Source organism: Phasianus colchicus, chromosome 8 (assembly GCF_987193195.1).
Source record: "Phasianus colchicus chromosome 8, bPhaCol1.hap1.1, whole genome shotgun sequence".
Classification (NCBI taxonomy): Eukaryota; Metazoa; Chordata; class Aves; order Galliformes; family Phasianidae; genus Phasianus; species Phasianus colchicus.
Genome location: NC_143443.1, coordinates 5,840,332 through 5,857,170, shown reverse-complemented (window position 1 = coordinate 5,857,170; position 16,839 = coordinate 5,840,332). Strand labels below are relative to the sequence as shown.

Below are 16,839 nucleotides of genomic sequence, written 5' to 3'. Positions count from 1 at the left end.
TGATGATACCATGGAAATTAGAGGATATTATCAAATCTTGGGATGCCTCTGGAGAAGGAAGTAGAAGTAGTTACTGCCTTATGTAGGAACTCTGGTCTGAAATTCTGTTGTAGTGTTTTTTTTTTCCTGTGGACATTTAACCCCTTGCATACGTATGCAGTGAGCTATGAGTTATTGCCACACTTCCTTCCAAGCCTCCCACAATGGCAAGGGAGTGGTTCTAACACAGGGACTTAGACTGCATTCCTGCTTCTGTCTGCCAATCCCTGCTACATCTCCTCGCCTCTTTCTCTGTGCCTAAGGCAACTGTGGGGATGTTGAAGGAGAGGTGGGGTGACAGGGATGGGGGGCATGAAATGGAATGAAAGAAAGGAGAACTCCATCTCAGAACTGCATGATAATTTCTGTTCTACCATTGTTAGGCAAGATTATTCATTTCCATGCAGGAGGCATTTTTTTGGCTGCTGAGAAAATAGTGGACACCCTGCATTAAACAACTGCAAGTTCCCTTGTTCTTATGGTTTGAATCAACCTTACCTGTAAAACGCCAGCTGCAGTGCTACTTGAATGTAGGCATCTGGGCTGGTCTTCTGTTTCTTAATAAACTCCTTTCCATAGTTCACAAACTTGTAAGCAATAAAGTCCAGATTTTTTACTATCCTGGAAAACATGCAGAGGCAGTTAATGGGGGAAGATGCAAGACTCTCGTGTTCCATTTCACAATGTAGTTAAAGCATGGAGAACAGTTCCTGCTGTACCCACAGAGGTGAGAGGGCTCCTGCTCTGCAGGCAGTCCTGGCCTTTGGTAACTTATTCCTAGTAGTCACAGTTATTTATATGAGTTCTAGACTGGGCTTGTAATCTGCAGCCTTAATGTGAACTGTGGTGCTCAAGTCCTTTTGTTTATGTTTTGAATGGTTTTAAACTATGATGGGGAGGTTTAGGTTAGATATTAGGAGGAAGTTTTTCACACAGAGGGTGGTGAAGCACTGGAACAGGTTGCCCAAGGAGGCTGTGGATGCCCCATCCCTGCAGGCATTCAAGGCCATGCTGGATGTGGCTCTGGGCAGCCTGGTCTGCTGGCTGGCGACCCTGCACACAGCAGGGGGTTGAAACCAGATGGTCATCGTGGTCCTTTTCAACCCAGGCCATTCTATGACTCTGTGATTTTATGTCTGCTCCTCTAGGTTAATTCTCTACAAGGGCTCCATTTCAGCACGCAGGCCTATGGTCTAAAGAATTGAAAAAAAATCTCTCCTTGCCCTCTCTCCCCTGCCCCAGATCATGCAAATCTCTTACAGTTTGGAAACACCATCGGAAGAACTAACCTTTGTAGGAGCAACACATGTATTTGTTGGATGTAAACAAATAACATTATTGAATTCAAATCGCTTATTCAAATCAGTTGTAGTCTACTGTCCCACATGTATATATTCCCATTTCCTTGGCCTCTGTTTTGTCAGGTTAAACCCATAAAATACACCCATACAAATAGAGGACCTGTACTATTTGCATCCTGTGTGAACAGGACTCTTCTTTTTTTTTTTTCTTTTTTCCCCTTGGTGTTTATCTTTCCTAATATTTACATGAGAGGAGAATGATGGTAGTGCAATTCCAGAATACCATGAAGTAGCCCCAGCCTGTAAGGGTGCTATCCTGCAAGGAGATGCTATGTGTGCCTGTGCTGGGTACATAAGGGAAGAGGAGGAGGAGGAGGAGGAGCAGAAGAGCAGGGAGAGAAAAACCATTCTTGCACAAACCATGCTGGATAGTTCCCAGCTTGCAGACATTACTGAAAAAAAGTGAGGAATGTGTCCTACCTTTGGAGTTTTTCTGCTGATGATGCCAAGTGTGCCTGAATTTCAGGGGAGCATTTCCATCTTAATCTCCGTGGAGCAGGAAGCTCGCTTACTGAATCGGCTCGGAGTAATTTCTTGGAGCTTTCTTTCCTATTAGTAGGTGAGGAAAAAATGGCATGAAGGTCACGGTAACAGTCTGCTTGTCAAATGTGGCTTTTTTAGTGGGTAATTTACTAGCAGGACTTAGTCGCTCTCTGCTCCAGGGGAAATTGCAGCTGTCAGAAACTTCCCAGGGCTAGAGCTAGAACAGTACTTGTACTAAAAGGGGACTCACATGTGCTTGAGCAGGTGTTCTGTGCACTGCACCAGTACGATGCCATCGAAAGGGGAATGTTCACACACGGTGCCACAGACTCCATCTCTTCCTACCACAAACTGCAAGACATGTGGTGAATAAATCATGCTGGGGGTATGTTATCAACAGCAACATAAAAGGTGAAGTTTTTAGGCAACCTAAAAAGTGGTGATGTCATTCTTCTGTGGTTTTCTTATTGCTCACATCAGGTACTTCCTTGACTTGCAGATGCTTATTGTGCGAGACTGCCTTGTTCTGTGAATGATATTGTGCTGGATCCCTTTCATGCTGCTCTTTTGAACTGAGTCTCATAAAAATGTGGACTTCATAAAATCCCTCGGAATCTGGAAATTGGAGTTAGCATCTGCTTTATGGTAAAGAAAACCCCAGCTACCAAAAAAAAAAAAAAAAACAAGCCCCAGCTCAACAGCCTAGGGTTCTGCTTTATTTGAGAGCAATGCAACTTTTTACCCAGGAGTTCTCCTAGGGATACATTTTATTAAAAATGTCACATCAAATGAGCAAGCTTGTTCTTATTTGATAGCTTTCTCATAGCTTGCTTTGCTACCCTCCTTCTTCTTTACCTGTTCTGTGGTCCTTCCTTCATTTCCCTCTCATTTCCCTCTCCCTCTGCTCTCTGCACCAGCCCTGCCTTACTGGATGCTGACATCACTTCCAGCTCTTCCCTACGTGCTTCAAAGCGTTCCCTTCCACAAGGACGACTGAAGATCTTCACCATGTGCAATATCATAGTAGTGTAAGGTTTTTACCTGCATAGGTTTGTCATACCAACGATTGGCACCGTTTTTATGGTAGCCTCCTCCGTGTAACAGTTGCAATGCCATGTTTGTGTCGTTGAGTTCCACCCCACTTGGGCTGTCCAGGCACACCAGGCATATACATCGTTCAATCATGTCAAGAGAGTCGCGATTAGTGGAGTCTAGGGATAAAAGAGCAAAACATATTCACATATTCTTACCTTAGTGAGGACTACAGGACTGGCTAGGAACCTTGCTGCCTTGAGCAGTGTTAAAGATCTGACCTGACTCTGCTGCTCTGATCAGCAGAGTATAACCTCAGTGCAAGGAAACTGTGCGCTGCACCAGTAAGATGTTCATTCATGTTTTAACTCGTTTCTGTGACTCTTCCATGTGATTCAATAATATTCACTTTCTTTTTCTGCCTCTAGTTTTCTGAATTTCTCATTTGCTGTAAGCAAAGGAAAGTTACTTAATTTGTATTTAACAGTGCACCTTTCCTCTCTGTCAAATTGGAGAATTTCAGTGTTCATGCTATTGCCACACTGTTCTGCTATGGAGCAGTAGGATCCATGCTGGTGTTTTTGTGCTGTTTTCATGTTTAAAACTTTTGTCGTGACTAGGAATAGTAGGGAATGCTGTTGTTGCATTTAAAACCTTCTTCTGTTTCCTGTCACTGATCTTTAATTGTAGCAAAGTAAATAATCCTGGATTGAGTATGTTGCTGTTATCATGTGGAAAAAGAAACATCCATCAATAAGGCTGTGAGATTTAATTTTTGGTCTTAGTACTGTTCAAATCAAATGTTGCCACCTTTTACTTTCCCTCTATCACTTGAGTGCTTCTGAGTAATATATTACTTTTCTGACTTCCTCTGTTTCTTTTTCTTGTCCTATCTCTCTTGCTTCTATGGGTAGAGCAATTTCAAAGTGTATGTATTTTTAGGTTTTGTAAATATGGAAAGCATGTTCTAAAGCAAGAAAAAATGTACCTTTGGAAATGAGTAATGTTGGTTAGTGAGGAGCTGGAAAGAAATGCATGCTTAATATCCTCCAGGGTCAGATGCAGTATAGTGGAAAAGAGCGCGAATGTGAGAAAAGGAAAGATAAGAGAGACAGTGCTGTGCAGGAAAAAGAGGGCTGTGACCTCTTATAGGTTATGGAAAGATGATATCTGTTGTTACAACTGATTTTGTAACTGAAGCACGTGTGTAGCCTGAACTTTCTGCACCAGATGCTGGTGGTCTCCCTACATCACATAAAACACTGATGCTTCTGTGAATTGTCTTCAAAGGCATTCAGAAGACTGATAAGGGATAATACGTCTCCCTGTGCTCTTGGCCATAAAGTTCTTTTAGTATATGACACTTTCTTGGCTTAGAGTAATTGATCCATTGATGCTCTGAGTCCACAAATGGAAAGGCTGAGAAGATGTGTATGAATGAAAGTTGCTCTGTGTATCTTAGCTGCTGGTATTTGTGGACTGGCACTTACAGGAAAGTCTGGGTGGTGATTTACAAACTGCTCACAATTTGATCAGTGTCTTGCTTTCTGTTATCTGATGGCTTTATGGATACTGCATTGTGGCTGCTGCCCACACCTCACTGACAGACACAAAGCCCTTTTTCTGACATATGACTTCAGGGTAGCTTGATTCTAAGTATTAGAGTGAATAAAATTCAGATCTGTTAAAAGCAGAAAAGTAGTGAAAAGATGTCCTTACAAGAAAAAACATGCTTAGAAAACTGATCAAACACAGACAAAATTACTACATAAAGCAGACAATGAACTGTGCAAGAACTCGAGAACCATGACTTGGGATGTGAAATAAATATTTCAGAAGGAGTTGAATCCAAAGATTATAGAACAGCTTGAGTTGGAAGGGACCAGAGTAACACCTGAACCCCTGGGAGACATTTCCTTGGTTCTTTCTAATGCTCGTAACTGATTTGGCCAACCAGCTTTTGCTTTGTTGTGGTTTGGGGGTTTTTATTTTAGAAAAAAAAAAAAAAAAAGAGAGAGAAGATCTGGATCAAATTCAGATGTGGTAGCAAAATACAGCAGCCCCTATCGCTGTATGAATTCACTTCCTCTGCTTTGGAGGTTAGTTTGGGTTTGTTCTGCAGTCTGAGCACAGTTAAAACACTCACTGTGTTTGTAAATCAACAATTGCTGGCATCATTAGGAAGGCTGTTCCAAAAGTTATGTCTCCTGCTCCTTTATATTGACTCATGACACCAGAGGCAGATGTTGGTGGGATGGCAGTAGAGGTTGAACCTTACCACCAATATTCCATTTATCTGTTGTTGCTGAGTGACAGATGGCAGCAGAGGGGCATTCTGACAGAATGGCATCTGATGTGGAAGTGTGTCTGAAGCAAAGGTGTGGAACTGAATTTCTCCACGTGGAAAAAGATGGCAGTCATTGACATTCATAGATGCTTTCTAAACATTTACAGGGACCTAACAGGGCACATGAGCACAGTGAGGCCATGGGCTGGTGTGTTTCACCAGTGGCAACTGATGTGAAAGATGAGTCCTGGATGGCCATGCAGATTTTTGAGCAGGCTCTTGTTCATTCTGGCAAAAATACATAGCTAATGCTGGTGACTACGGTGAAAATAGTGTTTTGTAGCTGTGAATTTGCTCCATCAAATAGCATTATTGTTCTCTTTGTTATTGTTTCTATGGAAATAAATAGGGGGCATTACTTTCAGAGCAAAATGTATGCTGCCCCTTGGACATTTTCACACTTAGAAGACCTATCCTCTGCTTATGGATCTATGCAGATCCATGTATATGTCCCCTTCATAAGCTCTGCAAACTACTGTTCAAGTCTTCCTTCCTGAATGACCCTGTCTTTCCTTGCCCAGGGCAGAACCATTGCAATTGTGCTGTAATATTCACTACTGCAGAACCTGGTTTTTTTTCAGCTGCTTAACTAATTTGGTTTACTTCATCACTAAAATGAATATTTTGGCAAATGCCAAATAATCCAGAAACACCACAGCAAGAGTGTCACTAGTTTTGTTGGTTTTTGCTTTTTTCTTTTCCCCTTAAGATGATGATGGATTGCAAACATTATTTAGCTGCAAGAGTGCAGGTATTCACTGTTTTACCTAAAAGTGCACCTTGAAAATAAATGATTAGGTGTTTACTTGGGCTTTCATTAAAATACAGGAATCTTCCTTTCCCCTGTTTTAAATTTATGTATATTTAAGTATATACAGGATATATATATATATATATATATATATATATATATGAGGAGAGAGAAGCCTGAAGATGAAACCCATACCACATTACAAGCTTAGACAGTGAAAAACAAATAACAATATTTTTAAAAATCTCATTTTGTTTTGCTTTCTGCACAGTGGAATTGCCTCACAGAATTACTGTCTGTGTAGACAACTTTTCAGCTCTAAGTAACAAAGAAAATAGCATGGATTAATACAATGGTGAAAAATCACTACTCTTTTTGGCACTGGATTTACTCTGTTGAATTCACTGACTCACAGAATTGAGTTCACCGACTGCAAGTCTGTTATTTGTTATAACAACTAGTAATTTTATTGTCTTGCTAGAAGTACATTGTAATCAAAGGATGAGTTATTTGATGTGAGTGCAAGGCAGTAAAAAGAGATAAAATGGTAGGTGTGAAATGGAAAGAGTGGAGTGTCCTTGCTATACAAGCAAAAGGAAGATGCCTGTTGTCTTTTTACCCAGGCTCAACGTGTGCAGTGAGTGGAAATTAGAAACAGGAAATGGACACGAGAACAAAATGAGCAGGCATGTGATGAAGGGAAAGTATTTATGATCTAAAGAAAGCAAGGTTGTCTTTTTTTTTTTTTTTTTTTTTTTTTAATGCTTTCATTTTCTAGGGCTCTGACTATGGGCTTGTTGAAGCTGGTGATACTTCATTGGAATACTTCTGTGGAATTCAGTGGTTACAACTTTAATGATGATTACTTTTTAACCACCCAAAATAGAGCTTAGGTATTCTATCTTATGTATCTATTGATTAGAATATGAATCAATCTCTAGAGAGATCACAACTAACTGGAAATCCTCTGTCCTTCTTTAAAAATACATGAAATGAATTTCACAGAATAGCTTGAATCAAAGAATGGTTTAAGTTGTAAGGGATCTCAAGGATCATCAAGCTCCACTCCCCATTTCTGCCATGAATGAATCCCTGTGACTTAGGATTTTAGGATACGTAATATTTTGTGAAGCAATTGGACACTGACTTCAGTTCCACATTAATTCACTCTACTGATGATGTGTCAGCATTTGTGATCTCAGAGAAGCTATGACCCTGAGGAAATTTTCTCTGGTTAGATAGAATGTTTAGAAGAAAATTCTGAATCGTACAATCAGTTTTTTCCTTTACGTAATTCACAGTATCCTCATATCAAAACATTTAAATACTGAATCCAGTAGGAGAAGAAAAGAGAGGAGGTAATTTTGAGTTTTAATGCTGTTTGTTCAAAATTATGACTATCATCTTTAAGGGCAGAAGATGCACTAATGCTTGCAGATAGAGGGGCTGGCTTTTACTTGGGTAATGCTTTCATGTGTCATCAGGAGCTGGACTCCGCTAGGAAAATGCACACAAATCTGAATTTGCACATACAGTGGTAGGAGCAGAATGATGTCTGCACTATTTCAGCTCTTCAAGGAGTAAGATGTGGTGAAGTGCACCAACGGGGGCTGGTGTTTTTGGAGGTTCCTCTTCTAGCCTTGCCTAACATTCCAAGTTACTTGTTGTGCAGCTCCCCTGTGATGTTGACTTAACCACACCATGTCTGCCATTTTGGGATATTTCTTTCAGATAAGCTGGACTTTTTATTCTGCTTATTACTTGGGAAGTACAACAAGCAGACCTTTTGCTGAACGGGCGAACAGAGAAGTGTGGAACTCCTGGTAGTGAGAGCTCTGCTAGCAGGGGGTTTGACAACAACAGCAGCTAAACAGTTAGACAGAGCCTGGCTGTGCAGAATTAATGGGCTCAAAAGAAAATGAGAATCTCGGAGAATCAAATTATTGCTAAGCATTTTGGAGGAATAATGTCCAGTGCCAATCCAAAGAGGTGAGATTCTTGGACACAAATGGATTTTAGCTCTGATGAATTATGTCAAACTTTGCAGCTCTGAATATCTGATTTCCCTATTCACAGAATGGGTCTCATCGCTTTAACAAAGATTAGACAGAAGCTGCCTCTGAGTCGACTGTCTAACAAGGCAATATTTCTGAGCTTTCTTAATTGTGAGTGCACACGCACCAGAATTCATCAGCGCTAACATTCATGTGCGTAGGGAGTGACCTCCACTGTGAATTGCTCTGGGTTGGGAGCTTGTTATTTTACTAGGAAAAAAAAAAGTCATAATATTTTCTCTGTTATCTTTCTTTAAGCTACCATGATGCAAACTGACATTCACCATTCACTACGGGATGTAAGATCTGTGTTTCCCATGTGGATTTTAGGAAAGGCAGAGAATCTTCTGGTTTATGTATTCTGGTATCATTCATCAGTGAGAATTTTAATAACCTCTCACTATTTCTAGGCTTTGTAGCCTTACAGAAGAATTACTGTTATATCTGGTGTCTACTGTTAAGCTGTAATGTCTACTGTTAATCTATGAGTAGGTGTGTATAGTTCTATAGATAACATCATTGTAAGAACAGGAAACTGGGAACAAGAAAAGGGAAGATCTTCTTGAGATGATTAAAAAAACTATTTTAAGAATATTGGCAGCTCTCATATTCCAGGGTATTGGTGAAATAGAAAACTTTCCAACAGCATTGCTAAATTGGGGGTAAAGGTTTAAAATTTTTCATACAAAAAATGAATACCAAAGTCACGAAAAATAGCAAAAATACAGCATTTACGTCACTTGGCTTCAAGGTGAAATTTACAATGTGCAAAGCAATAGAAGTGACTGATGCCATTGTTTATTTTCATGTTTCAAAGCCCAGCATCTAGGACAGCTAAATGTTGCCTATTGTTGGAAGAGAGAGGTAACTAGTCCCAGAAAATGGCTGTTGTCACCTCTCTTAGATATTCACTTAAGATTTGAGTAAATGAGTCTTGATAGTTTCTATCTTTCTCCACTGACCAAAGATAGTGCACAGCTCGATTCAGCAATTGCTCAAGTTTTACATGCCCTTGTTACAAAAGAGAAAATATATCTAAGAGTTGCCAAAAGCTAAGAGGGTACATCATTCCTATTGGTACATAATGGATATGAAGAAAGAGACAAATCACAAAATCAGATGTAATGCAATTTATGTGATGAAGAACAGAGAATGAAGCGAGCGCTGTTTACATGGAGCAACACTTAAAAGTACACAGCCACAAGGTCAAACTGTATCTGCTGCTTTCCTTGTAACGTCCATCTGAATGATTACAAGTATTGAGATTCCTCCTGCCAGAAAAATTCAGTGAGGCTGCCCATTCTGCCTTACATTTGCTGTAAGGTTCACTCCCAGCAAAGAAAGGCAATGAGGAGGAAGAGGAGCAAGAAGATGAAGAAGAGAAAGCTGGGATTGCTGCTGCTAACCTTTCATAAGGATCGTCCTGGCCTCTGCCCACTCTGTTCTTCCGTCAGTCGTCAGCAAGCCAATTGGAGGCAGCATTTCCTCTTCATTCTCTGCCATTTTGGCTATCTTTCGTAACTGAGTGAAAAGATCTCCCTCACTGAGACGACGGAAATTAATGACAACATCCAAAACAAAAAACTGCAAAAAAGAAGTCAGAAGAACAGTCACAGATGAGTTGGACCATTACTGGTCTGACATTTTGCCTTCTCTGGGTGTCCTTGATGTGCTGAAGTCCTGCCTGGAGAGCCAGGCCTGAGAACTACAGAGAACAAAAACATTACTTCTCAGCACTGCTAGGCTTTGACAACAGTGGCTGTAGGGGACTTGCACGATTGTGCTGGACTCAAAACATTTGCTATACGAATAAACTAAAAAGCACCTGAGGAGATAAAACCACAAAGTACGTAAATAATTTGCATGATATTATTTGTTTAAAATGAACCTAGAGAACTTCCGATTGAGGTGAAGAACAGGACTTCCTGGGAAAGGGGCTTGCTAAGATCTAGCCCTTTATTCAAAGGGAGCCTGCAGGCAAAGTATGCTCCAGCACCATCCATTGGCTGAGTTATATGGTACTCTGCCCAGGCAATGCACTCTGCAGCCAGAGGGGATTTACTGGTTGGGGCAGACTCACTCTAATGCTTTAGTATTTCTGCCTGCTCCTCTGCTAACTTCTGCAGGCATAGCTTAGTCCCCCCTGCAAGAGCAGTGGTATGTATGTCATGCATTGTGTGCCAAGACTTGACTGTCAAAAGAAGAGCATTTCCAGCAAATGCATTCTAATAAGATTTTCTTCCTCTGTGGTTGTTTCTCTGTTTAATAAACATTTTTGTTTCAGTGGGAAAGCAAATGAATTCTGCCACATTCCTCTTTTCTGCATCGCTGTGCTTGGAACATAATGTGGGACAAAAGTGCTGCAGAAGCATCTTTTGGAAATATTGACAGTGAGTCTTTGGTAAGAAGAGAGCTCATACATAGCACGCTAATCGTGTTTCTGAACAGTAATTAGATTAAGCTCTTCTTGAGTGGATTTGAAGAAAGTAAGAAATATAGAAAGGTATTAAAAGAGAACGCCCATTTACCTGATTGTTACAAGCAACAATGATGTGCTCTGGTTCTGGCATTACACAGCTTTTCTGGGCCACAAGGGTGTCTTTGGTATGTCCTGGAAGACGATAGGAAGAAAAGAGTCCATAGTATTGCTTCATACAGAGAGGCTGACCAGACAGCTGTCCACGAGCAAAATCAACAGGTAAAGCATGGCTGGAGAGAGAGAAGGAGGAAAACAAAGCCAGAGAAAAAGAGGGAAGAGGGGGGGAGAGAGAGAGACAGAAAGGAAAAGAAATCTAATCTGTCCTTTGTTCTGTTACAATTAGATCAGGTATAACACAAATTGAATAATAAAACGAGATTACAGTATAAGGGAAATAGATGAATTCCTATACCAAAGTTAAATACATCATTCCTGGCAGTCTCATGCATATTCATTAGGCAGTTGCATTATCATCTAGTTCAAATGGAAAAAAAAAATAGCAGGTCAGGAGCAGCTTTGCAATGGAAGCCTCCCAAGAAGGGACCCAAAAACTTGCCCAGACAGAAGCCAGCAGCAACAGAACAGCTGGAAAATAGTAGCACCTTAAAAAGTAAAAGTACTGATGAAATTCAGTGCAAGTGGCAGCAGCCCTGCACTGAGCATGAGAAGGAAGGTGTACCTTCAGCCCCCAGGTCCACACCTGGTGAATAGAAATGACTGGGGCAATGCAGAGGTCACATCTGTTTTCCAGAGAGCCTCACTTATGCGCTAATCGTTACTCACATCTGTGGGGAAATAAATGCTGAAAAGCCATTCCCTTTTTAATGGAAAGTATGTGGAAACCACACTTCCTAAAAGGCTTCTTTAGTGGCAAGAAAAAAAAAAAAGTGTTATCACAATTATGGTTATGGATTGTAAAATATTCCACTGACACTGCATCAAGAAATAATGGTGCTGCCACTCAGGAGAGGCTGCACAAACCACAGGGGGAAGAAGATATTGTGGTGTAGAGGTTTTCCCTCAGCAAGAAGACAAAGCTTCAGGCCTGCCAGATGGGGACCAGAGCAAAGCATTCAAGGCCAGGCTGGATGTGGCTCTGGACACAGCAGGGGGTTGAAAACCAGACGATGACTGTGGTCCTTTTCAACCCAGGCCATTCTATAATTCTACAATTCTATGAAAGCAGCACATGGGGAGGGTTTTGGTCAAGCAGCTAGTGCAGTGTAACATCTCATGCTATTTTATCTTGTTTGACAGCCTTTTTAGAACTTTTGCAGTTCTAAACCAGGGATATGCATTTCAGTTCCTGGCTGTTGAAGTCTCTGTATCACTTAACTTTCTTGAACAGTTGCTTAACGTTTTTTTTTTCTCATCAGAAAAACAGGTTTATAGTATTCTGCTTCTCCCACATTTTGTATAATGCAGAAATCTCCTATTTAACACATTATTGAGCACGAGTACTGAAGAGTTTTAAAAAGCATCTATGATGCTCAAAAATAATGAATTAGTGTGGTAGATTTAGATTAGACAATCTGCATTTGCAGCAGTTAAGAAAGGGATTATTGACATTGACTGATGAGGCTGAAAAACCTTATGCTGATTTAGGAGATGTCTAAGATCTTATGGGAGCAAGTTAGGCTTGCTTTGAAATACTTTATCCTGGCAATTGCATAGAGTATCTGCACTGTTAAAACTAAACACCCGGGTTTGGGATTGTGTGCTTCTAGGTGTAGGTTGACCCAAGGGAAGCTAGCAGTAGACTCACTGGTGTAAGTCCTTAACAGCAAGAAGGAGCTAAAAATGTTACAAGTATGGTATCCTCATAATCTTACAGAGGGGCTGGTGAGCAACCACTACTAACAACATGAGGGATACTCTACTGAGAACTTAAATGATTATTGATCTATGGGAAGCAAATCTGATTGCAGGAGTCTTTGGCTCTTGAGTAGTATGACCTGAATAATAAGAATGTAAATTGTTCTTTGGTTGAGCAAAGTGGCTTCTTATCGCAGACGCTGTTATATAAAGATGCAATGAAGTACATTAATATGCAGTAGTAGCTCATCACACATCTGCAGCGGTCTGTGCGGTTCCATTGCATATCTTGGACAAAACCACATCTTAAATAATTATACTTCTTTCTGAGTAGTTGTCAGACTTCTGAAGTGAAAAATCAAGCAACCCTTTCCCCTTCTTTTTCTTTTTTCTGATTCATACAAGATAAGAACTATGTTGTTTAGATAAGGATTTTGTTTTCCTCATCTAAATAAGCATTGGTTATAGAATATCATGTTGGCCTGTTATATTTCCAGTCAGGAAAATGATCCTTTCTCCACTTACAGGGCAGTGTCTGCTGTCCTTGGTTCTCTACTACTTCTGCTCTTCAGAAGGCAGTGAACTTGGAACACAGTAAGTGAGGTTGAAAAACGTAACATGTTGTCACAAGCTCTCTCTGCTGTTGTGAGCTACCTCATGACTTAAAATGTAATGGATATTCATCCTGTGTTTATACACAGAAAGCATCAATAGAATATGGAACTTGTAAATTTTTGTCACATACTGAAGCAAACAGCCTGTGATGAGGCTTCCTTTTTTCTGGGGAGATGTGTTATTTCTTTTATTTTGAGGGTGATGAGGGGGGCTGATGTTCTGAACGGAAGGCACAGTACGTGGCAAGTATGGCATTCTAGCAGGTGATTGGTATTGGGGAGGGTGTGCAGGCTGTATTACTGCTCTGCTGCTGCTCCTTGGGAGCACACCCCTCCTGCTGTGCACTTGCTAGTTCTGTTAGGCAGGTTGTCTGTGCCCTTTGGACTGCACTGTGCAAATGATGACTGCCAAGCATCAAAAAGCATCCTTCCCCAAGCAGTAATAAAGCAGAAAGACATAAAGAATCCCTGAAGCAGCCATGCCAGAGCCCCAGCCCTTCCAAATGTTGGTGAGGTGTGATATAGCCTGACTTTGGGCATGTTAGAGCACCCTTGAATCAGAAGCCCTGTAGATACTCAAACAGCAGCTCCCCTTCCAAGCTACTTACCTGTCTAGTAAAGCTTTATAGTCTTGCACGCCCGAAATAAGATTGGCAGCAAACCTGCAAGTAACAGATAGAATTGCCATCAGTCTTTTGTCATTCAGTGACACTGGACTGTTTCTGAGGGACAGAGGAGAGCCTGAATGATTGATGACACAGCATAAGGAAGAAAGTCTTCTGGCTTGGCAAGAGAAGCCCCTTGCCTATAGCCAAAACCTAAATGAATTAATGTCAAGAGAAATATGAAATCCTGGAGATGGTCCCTTCAAATGGTTAAATTACCAGAGTGGAAGCCTGGAAGCATTTATTTAGAGAATGGGAACAGAGGCTGAATATCTAATAGAATCCCTAATGTGGGTTTTGATATCTATACTCATAAGCTGTCCAATTTATTAGAGTACTTCCTTTCCTAAGGAGATATTCTTTCTGCTGTGCTGTAGACAGGTGTATTATTTCCTGACACTGCCGTTTGTGCTGTGTGAATGGGCAGCTCTGAGAAAAATATTTCCTCGTTAAAGCATGTGCATTAGAAAATGCAAAACAGAAGTTTTTAGAAAGCTGCGTGCACAATAAATTTGGTCAGTAATGAATGGAAGCATTTATAGTTGTGTTTAAAGTAAAGAGATGCACTGGCTGTCTTTGCAAAATGTGAAAATAACAAATCGTCTTCAGGGTGCTGGCTGTTTTATAATAGCATAAATTCACAAGCAGTTAATTCTTTAAGTAATGAGCAGCTTGAGAGTGCTAAAAGCAAAGAGGAACACTGCGCTATATGAAAATGGATTTGATCTGGTTTAGTGTGTAAAAGGAGAAAATGCTTTGGCAAAAGCTGAAAAATGGAATTCTGTTCTATGGGTGCCTGGAGAGGTATATTGTGTGCTTGGCTACTTGTCTACCTTTTCCCTTTGGAAATGACTGTAATTTCCCATCACAGTTCAAAGGAGAAAAGACAACTCAGGAAAGATGGGCTGGAGGGAAGCCATGCTCCTGAGGAGGAATGACTTCTGAACTCTTGTTCTTTGATCTCCTGTCATTCTGGTGCCCTTTTGGGCACCAGGCAGAGACAACCTAATGCCAGAGTTTCAATATGCAATGTGGGTAGGTATTGTAGTGATGGTATGTTACAGATGGCTTTCCTTTATATGTGTCAGAAATTAGTATTTCTTGTTCCTATCAAGGAATGGTTTACTTGAATTATATGTTGAAACACTTTGCAAGTATTTCTTTAAAAAGATTATAAATGCTATGCCTTTTTTTCCTCCTCCTTTTTTTTCTTTTCTTTTCTTTCTTTCTTTCTTTTTTTTTTTTTTTTTTCCAGGCAATAAACATAACGGTAATGACACATTTATTTCTGGATCTCAGTATGAGTAAACCCAATTCTACAGGGAAATCATTTAGTGGTTACAGCTCTTATTTTTTAATGAAAGTTGACTGTCACTTTGCAAAAGCTTTGTATTTAAAATACTCATTAATTTAGCAAAAGTTGCAAAGTCTTAGTGCATTACCTTAGCTGGTCGTTTACATCCTTGAAATTCTGACGAGCAAAGATGATTGCTGGGCTGGAGTTGACTGGAAGAGCCAACCGGTTGTTGAGGTACATGTCATCCAGCCAGTAGTTAAACACCTGAGGGAGAGGAAGAGACGCACAGCCTTAGAAGGAAAGAGACATACAGCCTTAAAGCTGGCATGAGCAGTAGAGAGGCAGTCAGGGTGGGGGTGCTTGGTGCCCCCAGTGTCAGGCATGGGCTCTGATTAATGGAGCCACTGAGCATTTTCAGCCTGGGCTCTGTGACCTCAGCTCAGCTGAAATCAGCCGCAATTCCATAATCCTATTTTTCAATCAATGGCAATTTACAGTGTGTTCCATTAAAGAGCAAACGAGCCCCTTATTGTGGTGGCTTAGATATGTTGTTTGCTTCTCTCTACAAGAAAAATGTATTTGAGTAACATTGTTATAACTCCTGAATAGCGACTGGGATAAATTTAAGAGGCAGACAGAATTTTACTTGGTGGAAGCATTCATCCAGGTTTGTCAGTGATGTTTGTCAGTAACACCAAGATGCTCTGCTGTTAGCTATCAGAGAGCATCCTGATGCAGGACGGAGTTGAGAAAAGAATTTTGGTGAGCCTAATGTCTCGGCCCTGCAGACACTGGCATGTGAACAGGGCCTCTGGAGGATTCCCTCTGCGTCCGTTGTCACAAATGCAAATTACTAATAATGCTTGATCCAGACAGACACACATCTTAAACAATTTTTATTAAAAACAGATGTATGTTCATGGCCTGCCTTAATGTTTGAGAAGGGTTTAAAGAATCGTTGTTTGGAAAATGGAGGATTTCCTAAAGAAAAAGATGAAATGGTCTGTCAGAGTTTAGTGGGCATATTTTGCATACAGTAACTATACATAACAATGAAATTATGCAAAAAATAATTACAGATGCATGCATCAGTTGGAAAAGTTTTCCTCTGAGATATTTCATTGCTGTTAGAACAGATGCTTCCCCCACAGTCTCTGGGGCCTTCAGGAGAACAGACTAGAGCTGTACTCCTGGCAAGTTACATTTCAAGTGAAAATGCTTTTAGATTATCTTAAGAATCAGATATTTAATTTTAACAAGCAGTATTTAAGGCTGAAATGTTTCAGGGAATACTTATACACCTTTCTTCTGTAAGTTTTGTGTTATAGGTGGTTAAATAACCAGTTCTCTCTTGGTGTTAAGAGGTATGCCATTTAAGAAATTGTTAATTTAGCTGTGAAAACCATGAAGTCCTATGATCCAAATAAGAAAATGAAATTGGGCTGTATTTAGTGTAACCCTCAGATTGTGGAAACAACTAGAACAGACATTAAGCACTGCTTTGAAACTAAAAGCACTGCCAGCACTGTAGCCCTCACTTCTGACTGCAGAAACAGCCTGTCAGGTTTTCTAGGGGTAACATAGCTGATGAGCTAAAGGAAAACAATACTTCACTGATGCAGTAGCAAGTCTGCAAGATGTCACCGAATCCATGACACCCCGAGTGTTTTTTCCTTGCTGGGATGAAAGGACTTGGATAAAAATGTTGTTTTTCTATATATTCTTACATGGTAAATGCAATCAGGACAAACTGTAATATTGTGGAATGATGGAATCTCCATTATCTATGGCTTGTTTAATTCTCCCATCTTGCAAATAAGAGACCTAGACATTGTTAAAGGCTGAGGTGCCTATGTGCTACATGTAAGTATGTGCGTATACATTTTACAAAGAAAATACTTC

The 16,839-nt window shown here is 40.4% G+C and overlaps 1 protein-coding gene across 1 annotated transcript in view; it reads right to left on the bottom strand.

Annotated features, from left to right (window-relative positions):
- Positions 1 to 16,839, bottom strand: part of CHAT (choline O-acetyltransferase) — a 31,180-nt gene that overhangs the window by 10,369 nt on the left and 3,972 nt on the right. Inside the window, exons 3-10 of the mRNA XM_031602570.2 lie at positions 15,083 to 15,201; positions 13,584 to 13,637; positions 10,596 to 10,776; positions 9,474 to 9,651; positions 2,925 to 3,094; positions 2,134 to 2,234; positions 1,821 to 1,949; positions 538 to 660 (exon numbers count right to left, since the gene is read on the bottom strand). Of these exons, the coding sequence (XP_031458430.2) occupies positions 538 to 660; positions 1,821 to 1,949; positions 2,134 to 2,234; positions 2,925 to 3,094; positions 9,474 to 9,651; positions 10,596 to 10,776; positions 13,584 to 13,637; positions 15,083 to 15,201 (1,055 nt within the window). The remainder of the gene's footprint in view (positions 1 to 537; positions 661 to 1,820; positions 1,950 to 2,133; positions 2,235 to 2,924; positions 3,095 to 9,473; positions 9,652 to 10,595; positions 10,777 to 13,583; positions 13,638 to 15,082; positions 15,202 to 16,839) is intronic.